At 37.3% G+C, this 19,600-nt stretch overlaps 4 protein-coding genes across 7 annotated transcripts; 1 reads left to right on the forward strand and 3 right to left on the reverse strand.

Annotated features, from left to right (window-relative positions):
• Positions 1–648: 648 nt before the first annotated feature.
• On the reverse strand, positions 649–9,440 carry LOC144057760 (casein kinase II subunit alpha). Of its 4 annotated transcripts, none has more exons than XM_077575640.1 (15): positions 9,309–9,440; positions 8,505–8,596; positions 8,234–8,310; positions 7,987–8,115; positions 7,803–7,914; positions 7,607–7,708; positions 4,505–4,555; positions 4,356–4,415; positions 4,191–4,274; positions 3,989–4,099; positions 3,785–3,886; positions 3,616–3,716; positions 1,751–1,899; positions 1,589–1,678; positions 649–1,507 (listed from the first exon to the last, which is right to left on the reverse strand). In XM_077575640.1, exons 4-15 carry the CDS (start codon positions 8,085–8,087, stop codon positions 1,392–1,394), a joined length of 1,179 nt encoding a protein of 392 aa, XP_077431766.1. In that variant the 5' UTR covers positions 8,088–8,115; positions 8,234–8,310; positions 8,505–8,596; positions 9,309–9,440; the 3' UTR covers positions 649–1,391. The 4 variants fall into 4 exon arrangements, with proteins under 4 accessions (XP_077431766.1, XP_077431763.1, XP_077431765.1 ...); XM_077575637.1 differs by having other exon boundaries at positions 8,234–8,315; XM_077575639.1 differs by having other exon boundaries at positions 9,183–9,331.
• Positions 8,733–13,692, forward strand: LOC144057761 (uncharacterized). Its single transcript, XM_077575641.1, has 10 exons — positions 8,733–9,457; positions 11,101–11,204; positions 11,279–11,331; positions 12,004–12,051; positions 12,210–12,257; positions 12,362–12,409; positions 12,476–12,517; positions 12,589–12,669; positions 12,748–12,900; positions 13,328–13,692. Exons 2-10 carry the CDS (start codon positions 11,197–11,199, stop codon positions 13,363–13,365), a joined length of 519 nt encoding a protein of 172 aa, XP_077431767.1. The 5' UTR covers positions 8,733–9,457; positions 11,101–11,196; the 3' UTR covers positions 13,366–13,692.
• tyrobp (transmembrane immune signaling adaptor TYROBP) lies at positions 12,235–14,609 on the reverse strand. The gene is made up of 5 exons (XM_077575642.1): positions 14,520–14,609; positions 14,426–14,443; positions 14,219–14,353; positions 14,082–14,128; positions 12,235–14,002 (listed from the first exon to the last, which is right to left on the reverse strand). The coding sequence occupies exons 1-5, from the start codon at positions 14,554–14,556 to the stop codon at positions 13,946–13,948; spliced, it is 294 nt and encodes a 97-aa protein (XP_077431768.1). The 5' UTR covers positions 14,557–14,609; the 3' UTR covers positions 12,235–13,945.
• A 126-nt stretch (positions 14,610–14,735) lies between these two features.
• On the reverse strand, positions 14,736–17,475 carry hcst (hematopoietic cell signal transducer). Its single transcript, XM_077575644.1, has 5 exons — positions 17,402–17,475; positions 16,771–16,842; positions 16,584–16,604; positions 15,694–15,840; positions 14,736–15,609 (listed from the first exon to the last, which is right to left on the reverse strand). The coding sequence occupies exons 2-5, from the start codon at positions 16,814–16,816 to the stop codon at positions 15,563–15,565; spliced, it is 261 nt and encodes an 86-aa protein (XP_077431770.1). The 5' UTR covers positions 16,817–16,842; positions 17,402–17,475; the 3' UTR covers positions 14,736–15,562.
• Between the last annotated feature and the right edge of the window lie 2,125 nt (positions 17,476–19,600).

Here is a 19,600-nt window from a genome sequence, read left to right on the forward strand (position 1 = left end):
TAAATGATTACATTCGGGATTATTGTATTACAGAGAGAATGCATTGTTTTGCTGTAAATTTACATGGAGGCGTGAATATGGATATAACGTTGCTTTGACATCAATGCAAAAATACCGCGAACACTACAGCGGTGGCAAAATGAAGGTCCTCCGTTTACGACGGTCCTTTAGATAAATATTTACTGTAGCTAGTTACAAAGTACTGTACTGCGTTTGCGTAGACATTTGATAGACTACGGACTATTTGCGTTCTTTTTTGTTACGTCGCCGTGAAACTAAGATAGTGTCTTATACTGTAAAGCCGTCGTAAGCTGAGGACCTGCTGGCTAGTTTTGCTGGAATCGTTGTAGTAGTATCTACTTTAAAACCCAAGTCATGCTGTCACATTGGAAGGCCATAAAATAGTTTGGAATGCCTTTCAAATCACTGATAGGAGGAAATTAAGATTCTAACACGGGGCCAAAGTTTGGACACACCTGCTCATGCTATTGAATGAACGAAGGGGTCTTTTTGACTTAAAATGTTGACCTGTTTTGTTTTGAAATTGTAAATGCTAGGGTGCTGAAATAAACTGCAATAGTCACCAGATCTGTGAAATATTGAAGCGCTATAGGGAAGTGTTAAATTCAAAAAGACGGTACCTGCAAATACCTGTTGAAACTGTTTATTTTTTTTGAAGTTGTTTTCTGTAGGTGATGACTCTTCCCAACATAAAACAAAAAGTTACAAAATTGTCTATGTCATCAAAATCATTTGTAAGAGACTTCATAAAAAAAACAAACATGAACACATACATACACGTACAGAAGTGACCGTAACATAAAATTGGCAAACTATCGACCCCGTGATATTCAGCATTGGGTGCATGCAACCTGACAATTACTGTAGAATATCTACAAAAGTCCAATTCTTGAATAATAGCAACTAACAACTTCATAAGACCGACAACTCCTGCACATAGCGATGTGTGTGTTGTGTGTGTGTGTGCACAGCACTGAGCACACCAGAGTCCTGACTGTCGCGTGAAGTCGTGGGGAGGTTCACAGTGTCGTACAGCAGGTTCCCGCATCAAAACAGTTTCAAGCAAGACTGTATATTTGGAACATACAAAATAAATTTTATTATCCATTCTCTTCATGTCTACATCTTATTAGAATTGTCAACACACCCAAATTAATTCTAATAATCCTGACAGGTGTAACAATACAATGTTCTGCCAAGTCCAGGTGTCAAAATATAAATGAACGTGAAAAGCAATTTAAATCCTCTTTGTTATTGTTGACATAAAAAGGGGAACCGTGGCGCGGGGGCCACAGTGAGAACTAGGCAGGATGTGGCCATGAGCACACACAAACACGGGACGAGAGGCATTAGGGAGGGGAGGGGGTCCCTCAGGGCTGGGCCCCAGTGGCTGCAGGGACTTGTGTGGCCAGAGTGTTTGGGGCGGAGATGACGGGTGATCCAGCGATGTTCGCCAGCGGCTGTGAGGAGGTCATTGAGCTGATGCCTGGGATACACAAGAAAGCTTGCTTACTCATGTGGGCGCCAACCGCGGGGCCTGTACCCCACTGGGGATCGCGCAACCTACCAGCCATCATACTTGAGGAGCTGACTGGTGTTGAGCTGGCCGCCATCCCTCCAGGAGTGGCCCCCCTTCCCTGATCTCTGATGATGGGATCTAGAATGAAGGTGGAGTTTAGTCAACTAACCCAAGCATTACAGCACCAAAAAAAAAAAAAAGGGCACTAACAGAAGTATGGATGATCCATGGCCTCTTTGGCTGTCAGTCGTGCTTGATGGTCATAGCGCAGCAGTTTGTCCAGGAAGTCCAGTGCCTCTGTGCTGACCAAGTGCTGGTTCTCACTATGTACAAACCTCTCCCACCTTTTACGAGAGTGTCTAAAGAAGGAAGGGGAAAAAATTAAGTCACTTTATACCATAGGAACCCCGCAGACCACATTGAGCCAGCTAATTATGGACCGCCAACTGTGAGACCCTTTTCACACTGCACTCAGGAGACCGAAACGATCATGAGAGAGGCACAAAAAACAGATTTTTGTCGAGTCAGCTATACGTAGTGGGACTCGTCAAATGTTACTAGGTCGCTCAGAGTTCACTGCTGCGTTTGAAATGTTTCACTTTTGTTTTTGAAGCACTTAGCAATGTAGAAGCCTGGATTACGTGAAAATGTTCAGTCATTAAGAAAGAGGACAGTAAAACTTGTAACAAAGAATGGACTGAAAAAAATTCCATCTATTTTCCCCCCAACCAACACTCATAATATGCCAGATGACGAAGCACAGGAATTTATAAGAAACAATTCCTCAAAATGTACAAGTAAAAAGAACAAAAATAAATGCACTGAAATAATCATGTCAAGCTGCAAGCAGGATTTGTGCTTCTTCTATGACAAAATGCAACAGTGTGTTCAGAGTGACATGGATTTGGACCTAGGCTCACATCTTAGTATGTTGGGGAAGAGCTCAATTGATTTACTCTGGGTTGTTAGTAGATGTTACACTCTTTGCCACATGTTCATGTCCATGCACATTTTCAGTTAATTTAATGAAAACCCCCCCAACAATAAATACAATTTAATTCACCTGTAATCCATTTATTTTTTATAAGTAATTGTGTAATGTGAGTTTCAAATAATAAAGCCTTTTAGATTGTGGTATAATTACAGCATAACTCCAACTTCAAAAACACGTTCATTTGTTGAATTGATTACTTTAACTTTGTTCTTAAATGAAAAGCAGCAGACCAACTTGGACAACAAATGTAACGCTTTGAGTTGATGACAGTCCACAGTAGAAACCCGTTAGTCCAAAAGTGGTACAGTTTGCAGCGCAGTTTGCAATACATCAATAAACAGCCATCCTGGGTGATGATTGCTTTTTCCTGACAGACAAAAACGAGAAATTCCTGAAAAACACCACTTTGCAAATAACTTCTCGTTTCTGTACTGATGTCAAGCACTTTCAAAGGATGAGTAGTTTTACGTGGTTTTAGTGTGACTATAAAGTGGTTAACTTCTCCATGTAAGAATGTTAAACTGTTAATTAAAACACTATGCATAAAGAAGCTAATAAAAAAGATCAAGCTAATTACTTAATAGAAAAAGCTTATAATATGGTGAAGTGATAAATGAGAAAGAAGCAACCTCGCATGAGTGGTACCTTGACATACAAGTGCACCAATGCACCACTTTTTCACGTCACGAGCCATCGCTTGGTCACTTTTTTTTTGGCAAGGCAGGAGCTCAGTCACGGAACAAATCATTTCATGTGGATAATAACAAAGCAGGGCCCACACAGATGGAGTGGAAGGGTAAGCTTACAGTACACGTTAGCATGTCTGCTTATTTTGATATTTCTGTCGGCCTATTATAGCCTAAAAGTTGAACGGTTAAATGAGAGAAAAGAACATGATTGGTATTCTCCACTGACCACAAGAAAGGTACAGGTTTTACTGTATTTAAAATTCACCATTCACATACAATATTTTTTTAAGCCAGATTTTTGATATATAATAAAATAACATTAAAAAAAAAAAACTATCATCAGTGGGATTGGGAAGCTGAAAATGTTTCTATCAGGACGTTCTTTGTCTTACCTTCCCAAAATGTCGTTGAACCGTGGATCCAATTCAATGTTGTACTTGTCAATGTAGTCGTACAGGTCCTCTGTGCCTAGAACTTTTGCAATTCGCACAAGCTGCAAACAAATGCAAAAGTGATCAGATTACAAGTAAAATACATTAAAAGTGCCTGCGGGGGTCCTACCTGATCATAGTTGTCGTGACCGTGAAAGAAAGGCTCCTTCCTGAAGATCATGCTGGCTAACATGCAGCCCAAACTCCACATGTCAAGACTGTAATCATACATCTGCACACGGCAAGAGTGGTTATAGTTTACATTTATTCCGACCACCCCCCCCCCCCCCCCAAAAAAAAAAACAAACACTTAAGACCATAATATCCTTCTCACCTGGTAATCTACCAGTAGTTCAGGTCCTTTGAAGTACCTGGAGGCCACTCGCACGTTGTATTCCTGGTTTGGGTGGTAGAACTCAGCCAAGCCCCAATCGATTAGGCGGAGCTGAACATTTGCAACAAAAGATATAAGTGATGGGTTCAACATATGACACTGAATCGGATGTTGTCACTTCTGCGTCAAAGTGAGCCAGTACCTTTCTGTGTTCGTGGTCGATCATTACATTGTGTGGTTTCACATCTCTGTGCATAATGCCCATACTATGGCAGTAATCCAGAGCCTAAATAACAGCAAGGTAACCTGTCAGAATTACATCGACACTGAGCGCACAAAAAAAAAACATCTAAAAAACATTACTTACCTTTAAGATTTCATACATGTAAAACCGTATGTCAAAATCAGATAGGGTTTGATACAATTGCTGTAAAACGGAAAAACACAAAAGTTAGTGGCTTGTAATCAGTTGAATATTGTGCTCATGAGTGTGATGAAAAGTTAGTCGATGTATACCTTGAAGTCTGTGTTGTTCACATGTTCAAAAACCAGAGCAGGGGTTCGGGACTGGAAAAAAAAATGCCAATGAATACATGCACTTAAAGATCGATTAAATATTTCTTATTTGAGCTAGTAGCATTATATTAAGTCATTGTGTGTTTTCATTTTGCCTTTGGCGACACTTTCTTATAGAAGTATAGTTTAAGACAGCGGTGGGCAAACTCGGTCCTTGAGGGCCCGAGTCCTGCAGATTTTTGGATGTTTCCCTTCTCTAACACAGCTGATACCAATCAACAGGATTGTTATCAGGCTTATGCAGAGCTTGCTGATGAGCTGATCATATAGCATCTGTGTTGGAGAAGGGAAACATCCGAAACCTGCAGGACTCCGGCCCTCGAGGGCCGAGTGTGCCCACCCCTGGTTTAAGAGAACATTATCCCGCATAGGTTATTGGAAGTACGCAACAGAACCGCATACTGAAAATTGGGGCAAATTTGAACAATTTTGTCAGCAATGGACTCTTTGGCCAGATTTTCAGACATCTTTAATAGATGATCCTGATGGTTGATTAATATTATTGTGTGGTGTTGAGTACTGTATATCTAAAGTTTTCCTCTGATCTGCTCAGAAAATGCTTGGGGCCAACAATCCTAAACGTGAAAATTACTATAATCACAAATCCTTGTGTACGTGGTCAACACAGTCAGCCGATACTGTGACATGAAATGAATCAAGAGCCAATTAACAAGCAAGATGAGAGTTCACGGCTGTTGCTGGACACAAAAAGACGAGCAACTGAAAGTGCTGACTGATTGTAGAACTGTGTAGAATTGTGGGGTGCCCCAGGGATCAATTCTGGGGCCGTTACTTTTTCTTCTTTATGTGAATGATATTGCAACCAGTTCAAAATTGTTAAAATGTATTTTGTTTGCAGATGACACCACTTTGTTTTATGATGGGGAAAATATACATCATGTATTACAATAGAGAATGAGTTAAAGAATATTATGAAGTGGTTCAATGCTAACAGACTGTCTATAAATATTAGTAAAAAAATGATTTGTAGAAATATGGATGTCGAAGCAACACTGACTGTGCAAGGCATTGAAATAAAAAGGACTAATTAAGTTTCTAGGTCTCATTATTGATGAACATTTTACATGGAAATAAATCGCATATAGAATATGTCAAATGTAAGGTGTCACAAAACCGTAGCCGTGTTACACAAGGTCAAAGAATCATTGAACAAGATTGCTTTGTTATTGTTATATAATTCATTGATTGTTCCATACCTGACCCATTGCAATGAAGTGTGGGGGTTTGCAGCCAAAACCTACACCTGAATCTATCTTTCTTTTACAGAAACGTGCTATTCGTGTTGCTATTCATTAAAATGACGAGAAATAGACATTTTTTTCCCCAAACCTAAATATAGAACAAAACAAAAAGAACAATGCATTTCAACTCAAGGTGTCCTCCTGTGGAACAAACTGGATTGTAAAACAAAATCTTCTCAGTCTATTCTTTTTTTTTTTTTTTTTTAAAGCTAGTTAGTCCCTTGCTTCTATTTTTTTTATTAACACTCTTCTTTGTATTTTCTAGCAGTCTGGATAGCTGAGGGCAGTGATTCCCAACCAGGCTGGCATGGTAAACGGGAGTGAGAAATCATCAGGGCCCCGCGAGAAAATTATTCAGTTTTCCTTAATTTGCCCAAAAATTATTTGTTACTTCAAAATATCTTTGTTCATTTATTTATTCCAGTGATGTAGGGTAACAGGCAGAACAATTACATTAAAACATTAGGTGGCAGAAGGTACAAAAAAAAACTGTAGACATTAGACATAGACCTGTCATGTGTGAGCCACCACGGCAGTCTGATGTGTGTCGCTCATGTAAAATAAAAAGGTTGACTATCATTTATGTCTCTTGTGGCACATTTGTGTATTTTTTTTTAAATCAGAAGATATTAAATGGCGTCACATAAGCAGGTACAATCATACTTCTCCTACACTTTATCATGTGTGAAGGTACTTTTTTTATATGTACATTTTATTTATTTATTTATCAGTCTAGACCATTAGTTCAGTGACCATGCGTGCTTAGCAATCACGTCAGCACATGACACAAGGCATGCTCAGTAAACATTGTGCTTACAGATTTTTATATTTATAGCCTGTAAGTGTTTGCCATAAAGATCCAGTCTAATAATGATTTTACTACTGTGTTGCGTAGTTTATAAATAGGTTACAGCGCATTCCAATTTATACACAAACTCAGATGGAGTTGCAACGAAAAGGAACACTACTCCGTCGCATACCTCAAACACCTCGTAAATCCACGGGTACACTGCTGTTAGCTTCTTGCACTAGCCAGTAGCCATCATACAGTATGCTTATCACTTGTGCTCATGTATATGTGATAAGGGCGATATGTACAGTAAGTAATATTTGAACCATTTGCATTAGTAGCCTGGAAATAGGACTCATTTGCTGGTTAGTCGCCATCAAGCACATTTCTGATGTGGGGCAAACCTGAGCTAACAGACAGTAGAATGAAACAATCACAATAGAGAGGACGTGATGTCAGATAAGCGACTTGTGAAGTACACGTCTTATTTTGAAATAAATGTTTTCAATGGTGTCAGCTGCAGGGCTTATATTGGCTCTATGTGTTTAATGCTGAATTTTGAACGGTATGAGGATGGACTTGTGGCGCCACGGAGTGACGTTGCTCATGAAGAATATGTCACAGCAAAAAAACGAATGATTGCATAGTTTGATTTGAACTGGGCTCAACAGCGGTCAATAGCTGCCTGTCCAAACTACCTTTCTTACTTATAATAAAGTTGGTGTGGCTTCCGTGAAAATATCAGCAATGCAGTATTTATTATTCCTCTTCATTTGTCATTGACGTTAAGTGTTTCTATATCCTATTGTAATAGTTAACTTTGAAATTAAGGACAGTTAATATGTTAAGATGTTAATAAAAACATTGCAGGTCCACTTAATAAAGGTTTTATGATGCCAAAGTTTTGGAAGTTGACAAGTGTCACACAACCAACCCATTGTGGTGAACCTTAAAAGGTACAACAGTACTGAGATGAGTGTGAATACATACCACGGGATCCTTGACAATATCTAAGAGTGAGATGATATTTGGACCACCCCGAAGGTTCTCCAGGATCTTTATTTCTCTCTTGATTTTCTTTTTTTTTACCGGCTTTGAAAGGACAGAAAGGAACAATGATGGAATTACAAAACAGTCACGAGATAGTTTGCTATAACGCCAGTCTACATCCTGATGAGTGCCATACCTTTAGTATTTTGACAACCACTTTTTCATTGTTTGTAATGTTTATAGCTTCAAACACCTCGCTATATTTGCCTCGACCGAGTTTTCTGACTAGCTGATAGTCGTCCTGGTTTCTGCAAGGTGACAATGTCAAAATTAATAACACAACCAATTCGAAAATATTTCACAGCGCATCTTTGCCTTACCCCCACTCAACAACATGGGACTCATAGTCCCAGTATTCCCGAGGCCTCTGTGTGTTTACATCGGGGTAAACTCGAGAGCGGCTTGGAACAGGGCCAGACATATTCTACACAAAATCTTCTTGAAATCTCCTTAAAGACAAACAGCAACAAGGTCATTGAAGTGTACACTCCCTCAACAAATACAGTCGAAGATTGCATCTACATGTTTGGAATTTTTTTTTTCTCTGCGTACAGGATGACACAATACCTGGGAGGTTTCCTCCAGGAAGATGGTGACAGATGAATCGGAATGAGATTGGTTGAGAGGCCTCTAAAGTTCGAGAGCTACGCTGGCAGGCAAATATGACAAAACATATTTTAAAAGCATGGACAGACCCATTTACATAACACAGAGTGACTTTGACAAGTTATGAGAATAAAAAAAGATAATCTAGATTTTCTCAAATAGAAGTAAATACATTACAAGGCGATAACTTGTAGACTACAATCAGACTTACTGTACCATTAAGTCAATTCACCTGGCTGTTAAATGGGGGCATCCAACCAGTTTAATCAGGACGTACGGGGTTCGATACAGTCATCACTGGGGGCAACAAGCAGACAATACCTCCTGTAATGGGTGGGGGGGAAAGTAGGTTGATTTGAATCAATGCTGTCAATGAGGCAAACTAAGCTAACGCACGCCATCCATTTTGGCTAATACGACTAAATATCTTTGATGTAGCCAAGCAATTAATCCACTCGAGTGATGTGATCAGGTGTCAAAAAGCCTCGTGTGGCCAATTTGCCCACTTCACGCTTTACCGAACGAGGCGGGCGGACGCCAAAACCCCTTCGGTCAACGGCCTGCACAAGTGCAATGCAGCTACGGAGCTAACGTTAGCTTAGCGGGGCAAGCCGGCTAGCTGGCCGGGCTGCTAACAAGTTAGCATTAGCTCGTCAAGTGTAGAAGCAAAAGCCGGTTGCAAGTCACATTTTACGCCACAAGGACGTGAGCCCGACACAAATTCCATTTTTGGCATCGGAAAGGGCGAATCCCCGATTTGTATGATTATCGTTTATGTTTAGCCGAGCTACAAGCTTCGAAAAAAAATATTTCCTAGAGCTAAAAAGTGCTAAGCTAACAGGCTCATGGGGGGAGTGAATAGCCTGCTTGGATGGCGAGGCGACTGACTGACAACGCCTTAAAAACACACCCCGCGAAGACGAATGTGGCCGCAGAGAGGTAGCGAGACTGCGCTACGGGGTCCCCGCCGCCCTCGAATGTGGAATGGTCAACGGTGGTCTCAAACGTACGACGATTCGTGCTCAAATACGATTACCTCTCAGCGTTGCTGGGACATCAATATGGCGATGCTTGGGATCAGGAGCTTAGCTCGGGCGCCGTCGGCGGCAGGGGGCGCTCTCCCTTTTCTTTCCCCCCCAACACTTTTTTGGGGTGGCATATCCGCAACAACAGGTCGTATGGAAGGTGTGCATATTTTCTCTTCACTTGGCTACATTATTAGAATTTTTTACATTGGATAACACACAATGTCTTTAAACCATTATTTCCCAACTTTTAGAGTGGCAAGGAATCAATATTGCCTGTGAAAAATCTAAAGGCACAGCACCAAAAAAGTCAACAAAAGTTTGAATATTAAAATAATGACAATCTCGCCTTAAATTCCTCACAGGTTGGATTTCTTAAGGTAAAATCTGGGCCTGTTCAATTTATTACAGAACTTGCAATAAGCCATAATACAAAGGTTTTGCCTGTCACTATATGCCACTGGCAGATAGTAGGGATGTAGCGATATCCAAAATATGAAGGTCATGATTTGATAGTTATCACGATATTGTGATATTTAAAAAAGGTCACAATATTGTAAAAAACAACAACAACCTCATACTAAAAAACAAACAAAAAAACGCGATGTGCTTTTGTACATAACAGCAATGCATATAAACAACCTACAATCTCTAATAACACTTACTATTTGCTAATGCACGCATTGAGTTTCCTCCACATATTGACTCTGTTCACAAGCATTACGTTCCCTTTCATCTGATCATTATCGTCGATTTTAAACATAGAAGGGCCAAAACATGCCGTGTGCAAATTAAACTGCACTAATAACTAGCCACCAAAGGGTGCTAGAACTGCTAAAAAAATATATTTTTTGCTGCCAAATACGAATATATTTAGTCAGAGGTGGCAAAAGTATACTCACACTTAAGCTGAAGTAGACACTTAAAGAAATGTAAAGAAAAAACTCACATAAAAGAAAGAAAGAAATATTGATTCAACTCCTTTGCTTAAGTCAAAGAAACAAAGCGAAATGTACTCAATTACAAAAATTTAAAAAATGTTTTGTATTATGTATTATGTCCATTTTAATAACTTTGCACAACTATAACTACAAAATAAACTACACACCTTTTATTAACTTGCACAGAGAAAGAAAAAAATGGTTAATTTTGAAATTTCACTAACATTTGTGAACTGACTAACAAAAACTGCTAAATTGGCTAATAATAACATCTGAATAGTACACCTTATAATATATTCACCACCAACTCCTGACAATGTCAATCAATCAATCAATCAATCAATCAATCAATCAATCAATCAATCAATCAATCAATCAATCAATCAATCAAGATCAACACTTTTCTCTGTTTTCTTTTTGTTGTGTTGATCATCCATTCAAATATGAATAAACAAACCTGTTTTGACTAAGTAAGGACTAGAAAGTACAGATATCTGTTTTTGAATGTAGCAGATAAAAGTACAAAATTGACTTCCTACCACTGCTGAATGTCCAAGTTACCTGTGAACAAGACCTTTGTTTCAGCAGTGCTTACATCTGTTTACAATAGTGATACTGTAGTGGTAACAAGGAACAATATGAAGTCATTCTTGCATTTTGTTAAAACGATACTCTAGTGGGGGGAAAACCATTGCCAGGGGCTTTTCCCTGAGATAATGAACCACATATGACCACTTGAGACAAGACATTTAATTGATGCTGTGAATGGAGCTTTGTCAACTTTGCAAGATCTTCTTTGCTCAGTCAAGCCATGCACCGTCAAACAAAGACAATGGAGTCAGGTCCGAATCTCTCATTAAAGGGCAAAGTGCTGCGAGTGGAGAAACAACATGCGGAATAAAAAGGCGCAGTTGCAATTCTGAATCTTCACAGTGGCTGCTGGACACCGACGTCAACAATGAGGCTGTGAGTTTTCATATTTTACCGTTTTATTCCTGGCTAGAATATTCACTAAAACTTTGAACTCTTAATATTTTCAGTGTCATATGTTGGCTGATGCTCCTTCCGATTGTGACAGCAGTGCCAATCAGAGGTGAGCCAATATGAACAATTGAACCTTCAGGAAAGGTAGATTCATTTGCTGACTTTCTCACAGTTTCACTAACTACTTTTTTTTTTTGTAGCACGAAGAGAAAATGTTATAAGCTTTCTGAGTGGTGAGAATATTCATGCCAGATTTGTCACTATATAACATTTGTTGTTATTGCCATGCTTAATGTTATATAGTTTATATTATTCAGTATTATTTGTAATTCCGACAATAGGGGTGTCAAATTTATTTTAATTTGTGGGCCATTCTTGGCCTAAATTGGATTTCAAGTGGGCCGGACCAGTTTGTTTGTGGCCTAAAAAGCTATAAATAACAACAGGTCAAAAGATTTAATGTTTTTTGGGTTTAAATCTGAAAATAGTCCCATTTTTTGATTGTTATTTTATTGCAGAGTAATCTGAAAATACTGAACAAAACTGAGTGCAAATTTTTTGAGTAACAGCCTAATTTCAGAATGTAATTTAGGTGTTTGAAATTCCAAAATCAGCAACAACAGTTAATTTTAGTGAAAAAAAAATGCAGTTTGTGTTCTGTCCTCACGGGCCAGATTATACCCCCTGATGGGCCGGTTCTGGCCCAGGCACTGTATGTTTGACACCCCTACCCTATAGAACATAATTAACAATAAACATCCATTGTTCATTGCTGTTGTAGATGCCCTCAGCACAACTACGGGAAAGACCATATATACAATTATGACAGGTCTGTGACACTAATCAACAGATTTACTCATAGTCAGATATAAATGATAATATGGTAAATATATATATATATATTAAGATTTGTCTTAATAAAAACCAACAGAGTAGTTTTTTGTTTTTATTAGTTTGATCTTTGACATGATTTATCTTTTTTTGCAGCGCACAAAAACCCTCCAAACAAACCTGAGAAAGGACAAGATTCTCAAGGTACTCTTTATACATTTCTACTGTTTATGGATCAGTAGAGGAAAAAAAAGTATACTTTGATTCACTTAACTTGTGCATTCACTGTTTTCAACATTAATTCTCAGATCTTTCGGACCAATCTTTTGAGAGCGCCAACCAAGATACAATTGCAGGTGACGGTAACTATGCTTAAATCTGGACTTCAGATCAAACTATCATTAATTATAATAATATTGCAGAACCTGCTGTATCTGGTGCAAACCTTGGAGGTGAAAGCAAAGGTACAGTTTTCATTATCATAATAGATTCTACCCTGAGGTTGTCAAATCAACATTTTTTGATGCTTCTAAAGACCTTGACAGCGATGAGACTCCTCGCAGACAAATGGGAACGCCACTCGTGAACAGGAGGCGACCAGATCAAGATCAACAAAGTGGAGAACACGCGGATCTAAACAGTGAGGAGGACGTTACTGATGGTGTAAACGTGCCAAGTGTCGTGTCTACCCCAGGCAGCAGTCTCAAGAGGAAAGCATCCGCTGGAGGGGACACGAGCAAAGAACTGACGGACACGGACAGTTTGGAGACGAGACCTGCCTCGGTTATCGGTTGCAACATTTCCTCAGAAACAAGAGAATTTGTCAGCTCTGAAATACAACCATTTGGTAAGTCAATGTATTTTATTTTATTTTTTATTTCAATATATGTCAGCATCATTTAGCTATTGGAGCCAAGACAAAGACTTCTCACAGTATTATTTCAACCTTCTTGGTGTTTTATTTGTGTACAAGTTACTTGTCAGTCCACTTTTCTGAATGCAGTGTTGACTGTAATTGTTCCCATCTTCTGTTGACTCATTCGCACCCATCGCTTGACTCACAGTCAGCAGACTAGCTGATGCCAAATGTTACCCAAATTTAGATTTGTATTTATTTAGACCTTTTCGAGGCACCAGGAGAGGGAAAAAAAAGTTCAAATTGTTGGGACAAACAATTTCATTTTGTAAAATGCCCTGAGAATATGCGTGAAAAGTAGACTAATGTACAAAATTGACAACTTTTGTCCATTCATGTTTTGTATTGTCCTCTTCAGGCCCAGGGTTGCGGGGAGTTGGATCTTCTCCCAGCTGATTTGAGACAAAAGGCAAACTATGCCTTGGGTTTACTCACAGGGCTCATATGGAGACAGACAAGCATTACTAAAGTGAAACAAAAACTGCTAAGTTTTGTCATCTTTTTTTCCTTAAAAAATGGAAACTAAGCTTTGGTGTGTTTTTTTAATCTTGATAACGTGTGACAGTAGTCTTTAAACGTGTACACATTTGGTTGTAGCACAAAAAAATAAATCAAAGAAGAATTATTATTTTTGATTCCTTTCTGTTTTACCTACAAAATGTTATGTTTTTAAATGTAAGCCAAGAGAACAATTTAGTTTTTTTTTTTTTATCTAGATCAAAACATTTTTTATGCAGGTTTATGTTTTCAATTATCTTGAAAAAAAAAAGCAAATTGTCTGGAAAAATAAAAGCATAAGGAACAAAATGGTGCAAGCTTCACTTTCTTTTCATTTAGTGTCGGTAATAAATTAATTTATATTGTTGCACATATGTATTCTATCATATCAAAATAGCACATGAAAACTAGCAGTACACAACGCAACAATTCATAAAGTTAATGCAATGGAACATGAAATAAGAAAAAACAAACACTTTCATTTCCTGAAGTGTTGAAGTTCACTATACACATCTGATTGAATTCCATGTAACTCCTACAAAACAAGAGCACATTTATATACCATCAGTTTCTTTTCCGTTCTTAATGTTGACACAATTGAAATGACACTTCACCTGATAGGGAGATTCTGTTATCTCTTCTGGTTGTACATGCCTTTTTGCTGTTAGTTCATTAAAAATAGGCAAATTACTGTTCAAGGTAAAAAACAAACAAATTTGCATTAAAACTCACAAGTCAGTCTAATGCTCACCATCCTGCTCTGTCCTTCTCTTGTGGAGGGTCAACAAGTAGAAGACAGAAACCGCAATGAAGACGGTCAAGACGACATCAGAGGCAATAATGCCGATGACGGACTGCATGCTAATAACATAACAAGAGCCACATTCTACCAAACACAAAAACATAACTGAAACATAAAGCAAAACGTGATTGTGAGTGACTAACAACACAAATGTACCTTGTTGTCCTCCAGAGCCTGAAAAACATGCTCATGATTAGGGCATTGAACAAATAGCCTACATGAACGTTTAAAGATGTAGCACAGCACTCACCAAATAGTGAACCCGAAATACAAAATGTGTCCATCATGCTTTATTCAGTTTCATCCATAAAGTAGAGGTTGTCGATCAGCAGTGATGGAGGAGGCAGACTTAGACAAGAAGTGAGGCTTGCATGTGGACATGTGATTGTATTTTGAGGAGGAGGGAATCCATTAAAGAGAAGTTGCTATTTACGTTTCCTCATTTCACTTATTTTCATGCTTAGTATAGAATATCTGGAAATTTTTATTTGTTGCAATAATGGTTACACAGACATATATTAAACTGTATATACAATATGTATATTGTCATTCTGTGACACAAAGGTCATAATATTGGGAGTAAAAAAAAATACAATTAATAAAAAATAAAGGCAAAACATAGTTCACATATGAGGAAAAAAAGTCATAATAGGAGAAAAATTCATTTTGTAAGAATAAAGTGAAAACATTAAGTTTTTTTTTGGTAATAAGATAATATGAGAACACAGCCATAATAATATTAGGGGAAAACATCAAATTCTATCAGAATAAAGTAAAAAAAGTAAAGTTGTTCAGCACTTTGAACAATCGTAGTCCTCAGAAAAATTGTCAATTTAAACTGTTATTTAAACGAATGGTCTGGTCACAATATATTGAGAATTCCTTGTGTTAAGATGACATCAGTGCTTTCTGTCTGTGTAAATATGTGCTTGCTTCTTCTTTACCATTATCGCTATTTTGTTCATTATCATTGTTGGTATATCGTTTATTACCATTTCTGGTATATACTGTCTTACCAGTGTTAGTATTGTTTACTTCCCACATTTGTGTATTCGTGTTGTTAAAATCGTAACACATATTGTTTCTTATGGTAATGCCACCATGCTAAATCATTTGCATTGCTCTCTGGGAACTTGTTATTATTGAGTCTTAAGGTTAAGTAGCAGTGTAGCTTTTCTTGTTCCCATTCCCTTTCAGGCAGAATTGGACTTCATCCTTTTGTTGTTGATGTTGTTTTTTCTTTCTCTCTCTTTTTTTTTTTTTTCTGTTTTTGTTTCCTTGTGGAGCTGACAGTCAGGATTTGCTTGAAGTTCGAACATTCATATACACTTTGTGATCATCTGTGAAGAGACGTCACAAGGGGTGGTGGGGAGAAATAATGAATCATCTACTGGAACATGCACGCGCACACACTACTGCCTTACCCTTTTCTCGGGGCTTGTGATTTTTGCGATGCTGAATGCGGGCATAGCGGTAGGCGATGCTGACGAGGACGATGGTCAACAGCACATCTGCACTTATAATACCTGCTAGCATGCCAGGCTCAATCTTGTAGCATGACACTGGGTTGTCTGCTGGGTAGACCACACAAAACACATGGTGAGTGGGCGCAAAAAATAAGCCATGGAAAAATTGAATCAAGCCTGAGCAGAGATGTATCCATTAAACACCATGTTTGTTATTGTGGGTGTTGTTGACTGTGGTGTAGAACTGCACTATATTTGGAAATGTTTTTAATATTTTGCCTTATTTGGCGAGATGACAAACGACAACATATTAGAAACACATTTCATTGTGATGCAAAACAACTCTATTACTACAATATAATTTGACAGCATTTTATTCCACAATATAAATGAACATTTTTTATCCTGACCAGTAGCGGACAAAATAAACAACTCCATTAGGTCTACTTGGGTCAAAGTACAGGTCATCGGGGTCAAATGTTACATCAATAAAAGCCAAATTTGGACTTTAGTAAATATGCAAAAGTATTAACATTTAAAAATATAGACGCTTTCAAACTACTTTTCATCGCAACACAGTCCGGTCCCCGAGCCTTCTATATGGTTCACCAACATAAACAAATAAGCAAATGCACTAAAATCGAACCCTGAGGAACCCCTAAAAGTACTGCTCCTCAAAAACTGTACTTATACAGTAAACAACTAAATGTACTTTGTTACTGTAGTGCCCACCACTGGTCCGGATCATAAGCTTGGGAAACCTTGCAGTAGACTGTGCAGGTGTACCTAATGTTTTGGCTTGTACATGTCCTGCTGAATTGTGTGTGCACTTTTATCAATGCACTTACCTCTAGAGGCCACAGTCCGGTCTTTAAAAGAGAAAAAGAAACACATCTCAATCATAAGACCTCCACATTTGAAACACTTTACCTTTTGGCAGGCATTATTTCCGGATTGAAATTAGGTTGTGGTTTTCCTTCCTGCTCAGGAAAGTCCAATTCACGAGAAACAAATGAAAGTAATACCGGTACTTACTGCAAAGTAAAGAGAAGAACAGGACACATAATTTGCTCCATGCCATTGTCCCTGTGCTTTGCTGTGGACTTTCTGAAAGACGAAATAAAGAATTAAGCAAATAAAATAAATATTTGAAAGGATAGATAGATTGATAGATTTAATAATAATATAATATAATATATTATAATATATTATAATATATCATAATATATCATAATATAATATCATATAATATCATATAATATACTGTAATATAATGTAAACCTTCTACCTCCAAAATCATCACTTTTTAGGAGACACCCAAAACGGCACATTTGTTCAACCATTAACATTGAATCACCAATGAGAGCAAGCTATTTGAAACACGTTCGATTAGTCAATAGTTTGTGTGTAAAAAAAGAAGAAAAAGAAGACATTACACAAATGACCAAAAGTGTAGATTTTTTAAACAAATATATGACATTTTCCAAATTGTGATTTATGAGCTTTCGGTCTTACGCCAGCTATTTCTCGTATTGTTCAGAGTTTATTGGTGTAAATTCTGAATTATAACTCATGACTTGATGATCAAGACAAATGATCTACGTGTATTATTGTCACAATTCCGCCATACACTTTTATATGGATGGACGAATTTAAATGCTCTTACCTGTGGGTGATGTGCCATCCACGAACCAGAAGGTGAAGATGCAACTTAAAATGCGTCTGGAGTTTTGACTTTGCTGTCGCTAACAACTGGCCCCCACCCTCTTTGTCCTTTTCAACGTCGGTTCTCCCTTCTTAACAGTGGAGGGCGCTGTCCGTACAAGAATTCACCCATTACCTGTACTAGTGTACTGTGTTATAATGTGTTATACTGTGCTGCTACTCTGAGTGCCAACCTGTACACTCCCAATCTGTACCTAAGTACAAAAACATATTTTATAGAGCGCCTTAGCACCTGTCAGGAGCATATATGGAGCAGCACAGAAAGGCAAGACCATTTTGATATCTAAAAACAAATAAGAGAATCTTAAAATGAACTCTAAAATGTATATTTAACGGTATTTATTTGTATTAAACTTTCATGTACAATACATTTGCATTTAAGCTTTGAGAACAGTTTTTTTTCTTGAATATTTATTAACTTGTTCACTGCCATTGACGGTTATAGACGTCATAAATCTATTTTAACTATTTCCATTAGTTTAACATTCCCAGCCACTTTTGTTAACAAGAGTATGATTTTTTTTGTACATTTAGAACAGATATAAAATTTGTGATTAATCGTGAATTAACTAGTGAAGTCATGCGATTAATTACGATTAAAATCCTGACGCCCCTAATTTTTAATAATCTTTTCTTTAAAAAACAACAACAAAAACAATAATTTTGATTATTTTTTTATTTTATTTTTTCTAATCTTTTTAAAAAATTTTTTTAGAAAAGATTATTAAAAATTAGGGGCATTAGGCAATTACAATTTGTAATCGTAATTAATCGCATGACTTCACTAGTTAACTCACGATTAGTCGCAAATTTTATATCTGTTCTAATACAATAACCAAAAAAATCTAGGTTTTCATAACTCTTCTTAACAAAAGCGAGAAAAATGTTAAACTAATAGAAATGAATTTTTGACGTCTATAGCCGTCAATGGCAGTGAATGAGTTATGGTATAATTTTCTATTCAACGCTTATGTACAATACTTTTTAATTAAATTATTATTTAATTAATTTCATTTTCCTATAGCACATTTTTAATGTTCAAACTGTGAATAATGTCACAGTGGCTTACAATAATAAATACAGTATTTTTTTAATTTTTTTTATTTTTTAATTAACACTGAGGTAGCCTACTGTATTTTAACGAGACAATAGTTACTGTGCCGCCCGTGCTGTGTAGAACCAAATCCAGAGCGCTACCACTACTGCCACTAGGTGCTATAACTGAGCCACTAGATCACGGTATCAAACGCTGCAGTTAGAATTCACATTGTCTGCACTCCGCAGTCATTTATGGCACAATGATCGATTAAAACTCGTAGTGAATCTGACTCTATACTACCCGACCATATACTGTACATGGATTGCCCATTTTGACAACTTGTCACAAGGTAAAGAAAAACAATTTCGCTGATAAATGTTTCCTACTTTTGTTAGCTTACTGAACACATCTTCTCAACATCTTCTCAGACTAGCAAATTCATGTTAGTCTGATATTGGTTTTCCAATTTGTTACCGTTTTATTCCTAATTTTACAATTTTATCAAATGTGATTTCGATCAATTGACTTATTGTTTTATAAGGTGACCTGGAGTAAGTCTACCTTATCTTTTTTTTTCCTTCTCTCTCTCTCTCTCTCTCTCTCTCTCTCTCTCTCTCTCTCTCTCTCTCTCTCTCTCTCTCTCTTTCCTCCCCCTTTAACAATGGTAAATAAATGAAATGAAATGTACAGAAGAGGAGTTTAATAGTAATAATAACAATAACAATAATCATAATTATTCTATCAAAAGTTATTTGGAAATCTTACTACCCCATTGAGCTATATTTTGTTAACGAAATTACAAACTACACAAAAGTTTTGTGCCACATGTTCCATATTTGCATTATGCTTGTTCAAGTTAATCTTTATAATTATTATCTGGCTACCTTGTTTATGCCATGCAAGTATTTAGTTTCATGTTATTTTACCACGTGAGAGGGAAACTTTAGTATTTAGCAAGATATATGTACAGTACAGTATATTATTGAATTTATTATTATTATAACTCCATGACTAACAATGTCCTTAGGTCATTGTATGTTATGCTCTGTACTTACTTTTATCGACAATATTTCAACATCAATCCTGTACTTTATCAAGGGC

This window comes from Vanacampus margaritifer, chromosome 9, assembly GCF_051991255.1.
Source record: "Vanacampus margaritifer isolate UIUO_Vmar chromosome 9, RoL_Vmar_1.0, whole genome shotgun sequence".
Classification (NCBI taxonomy): Eukaryota; Metazoa; Chordata; class Actinopteri; order Syngnathiformes; family Syngnathidae; genus Vanacampus; species Vanacampus margaritifer.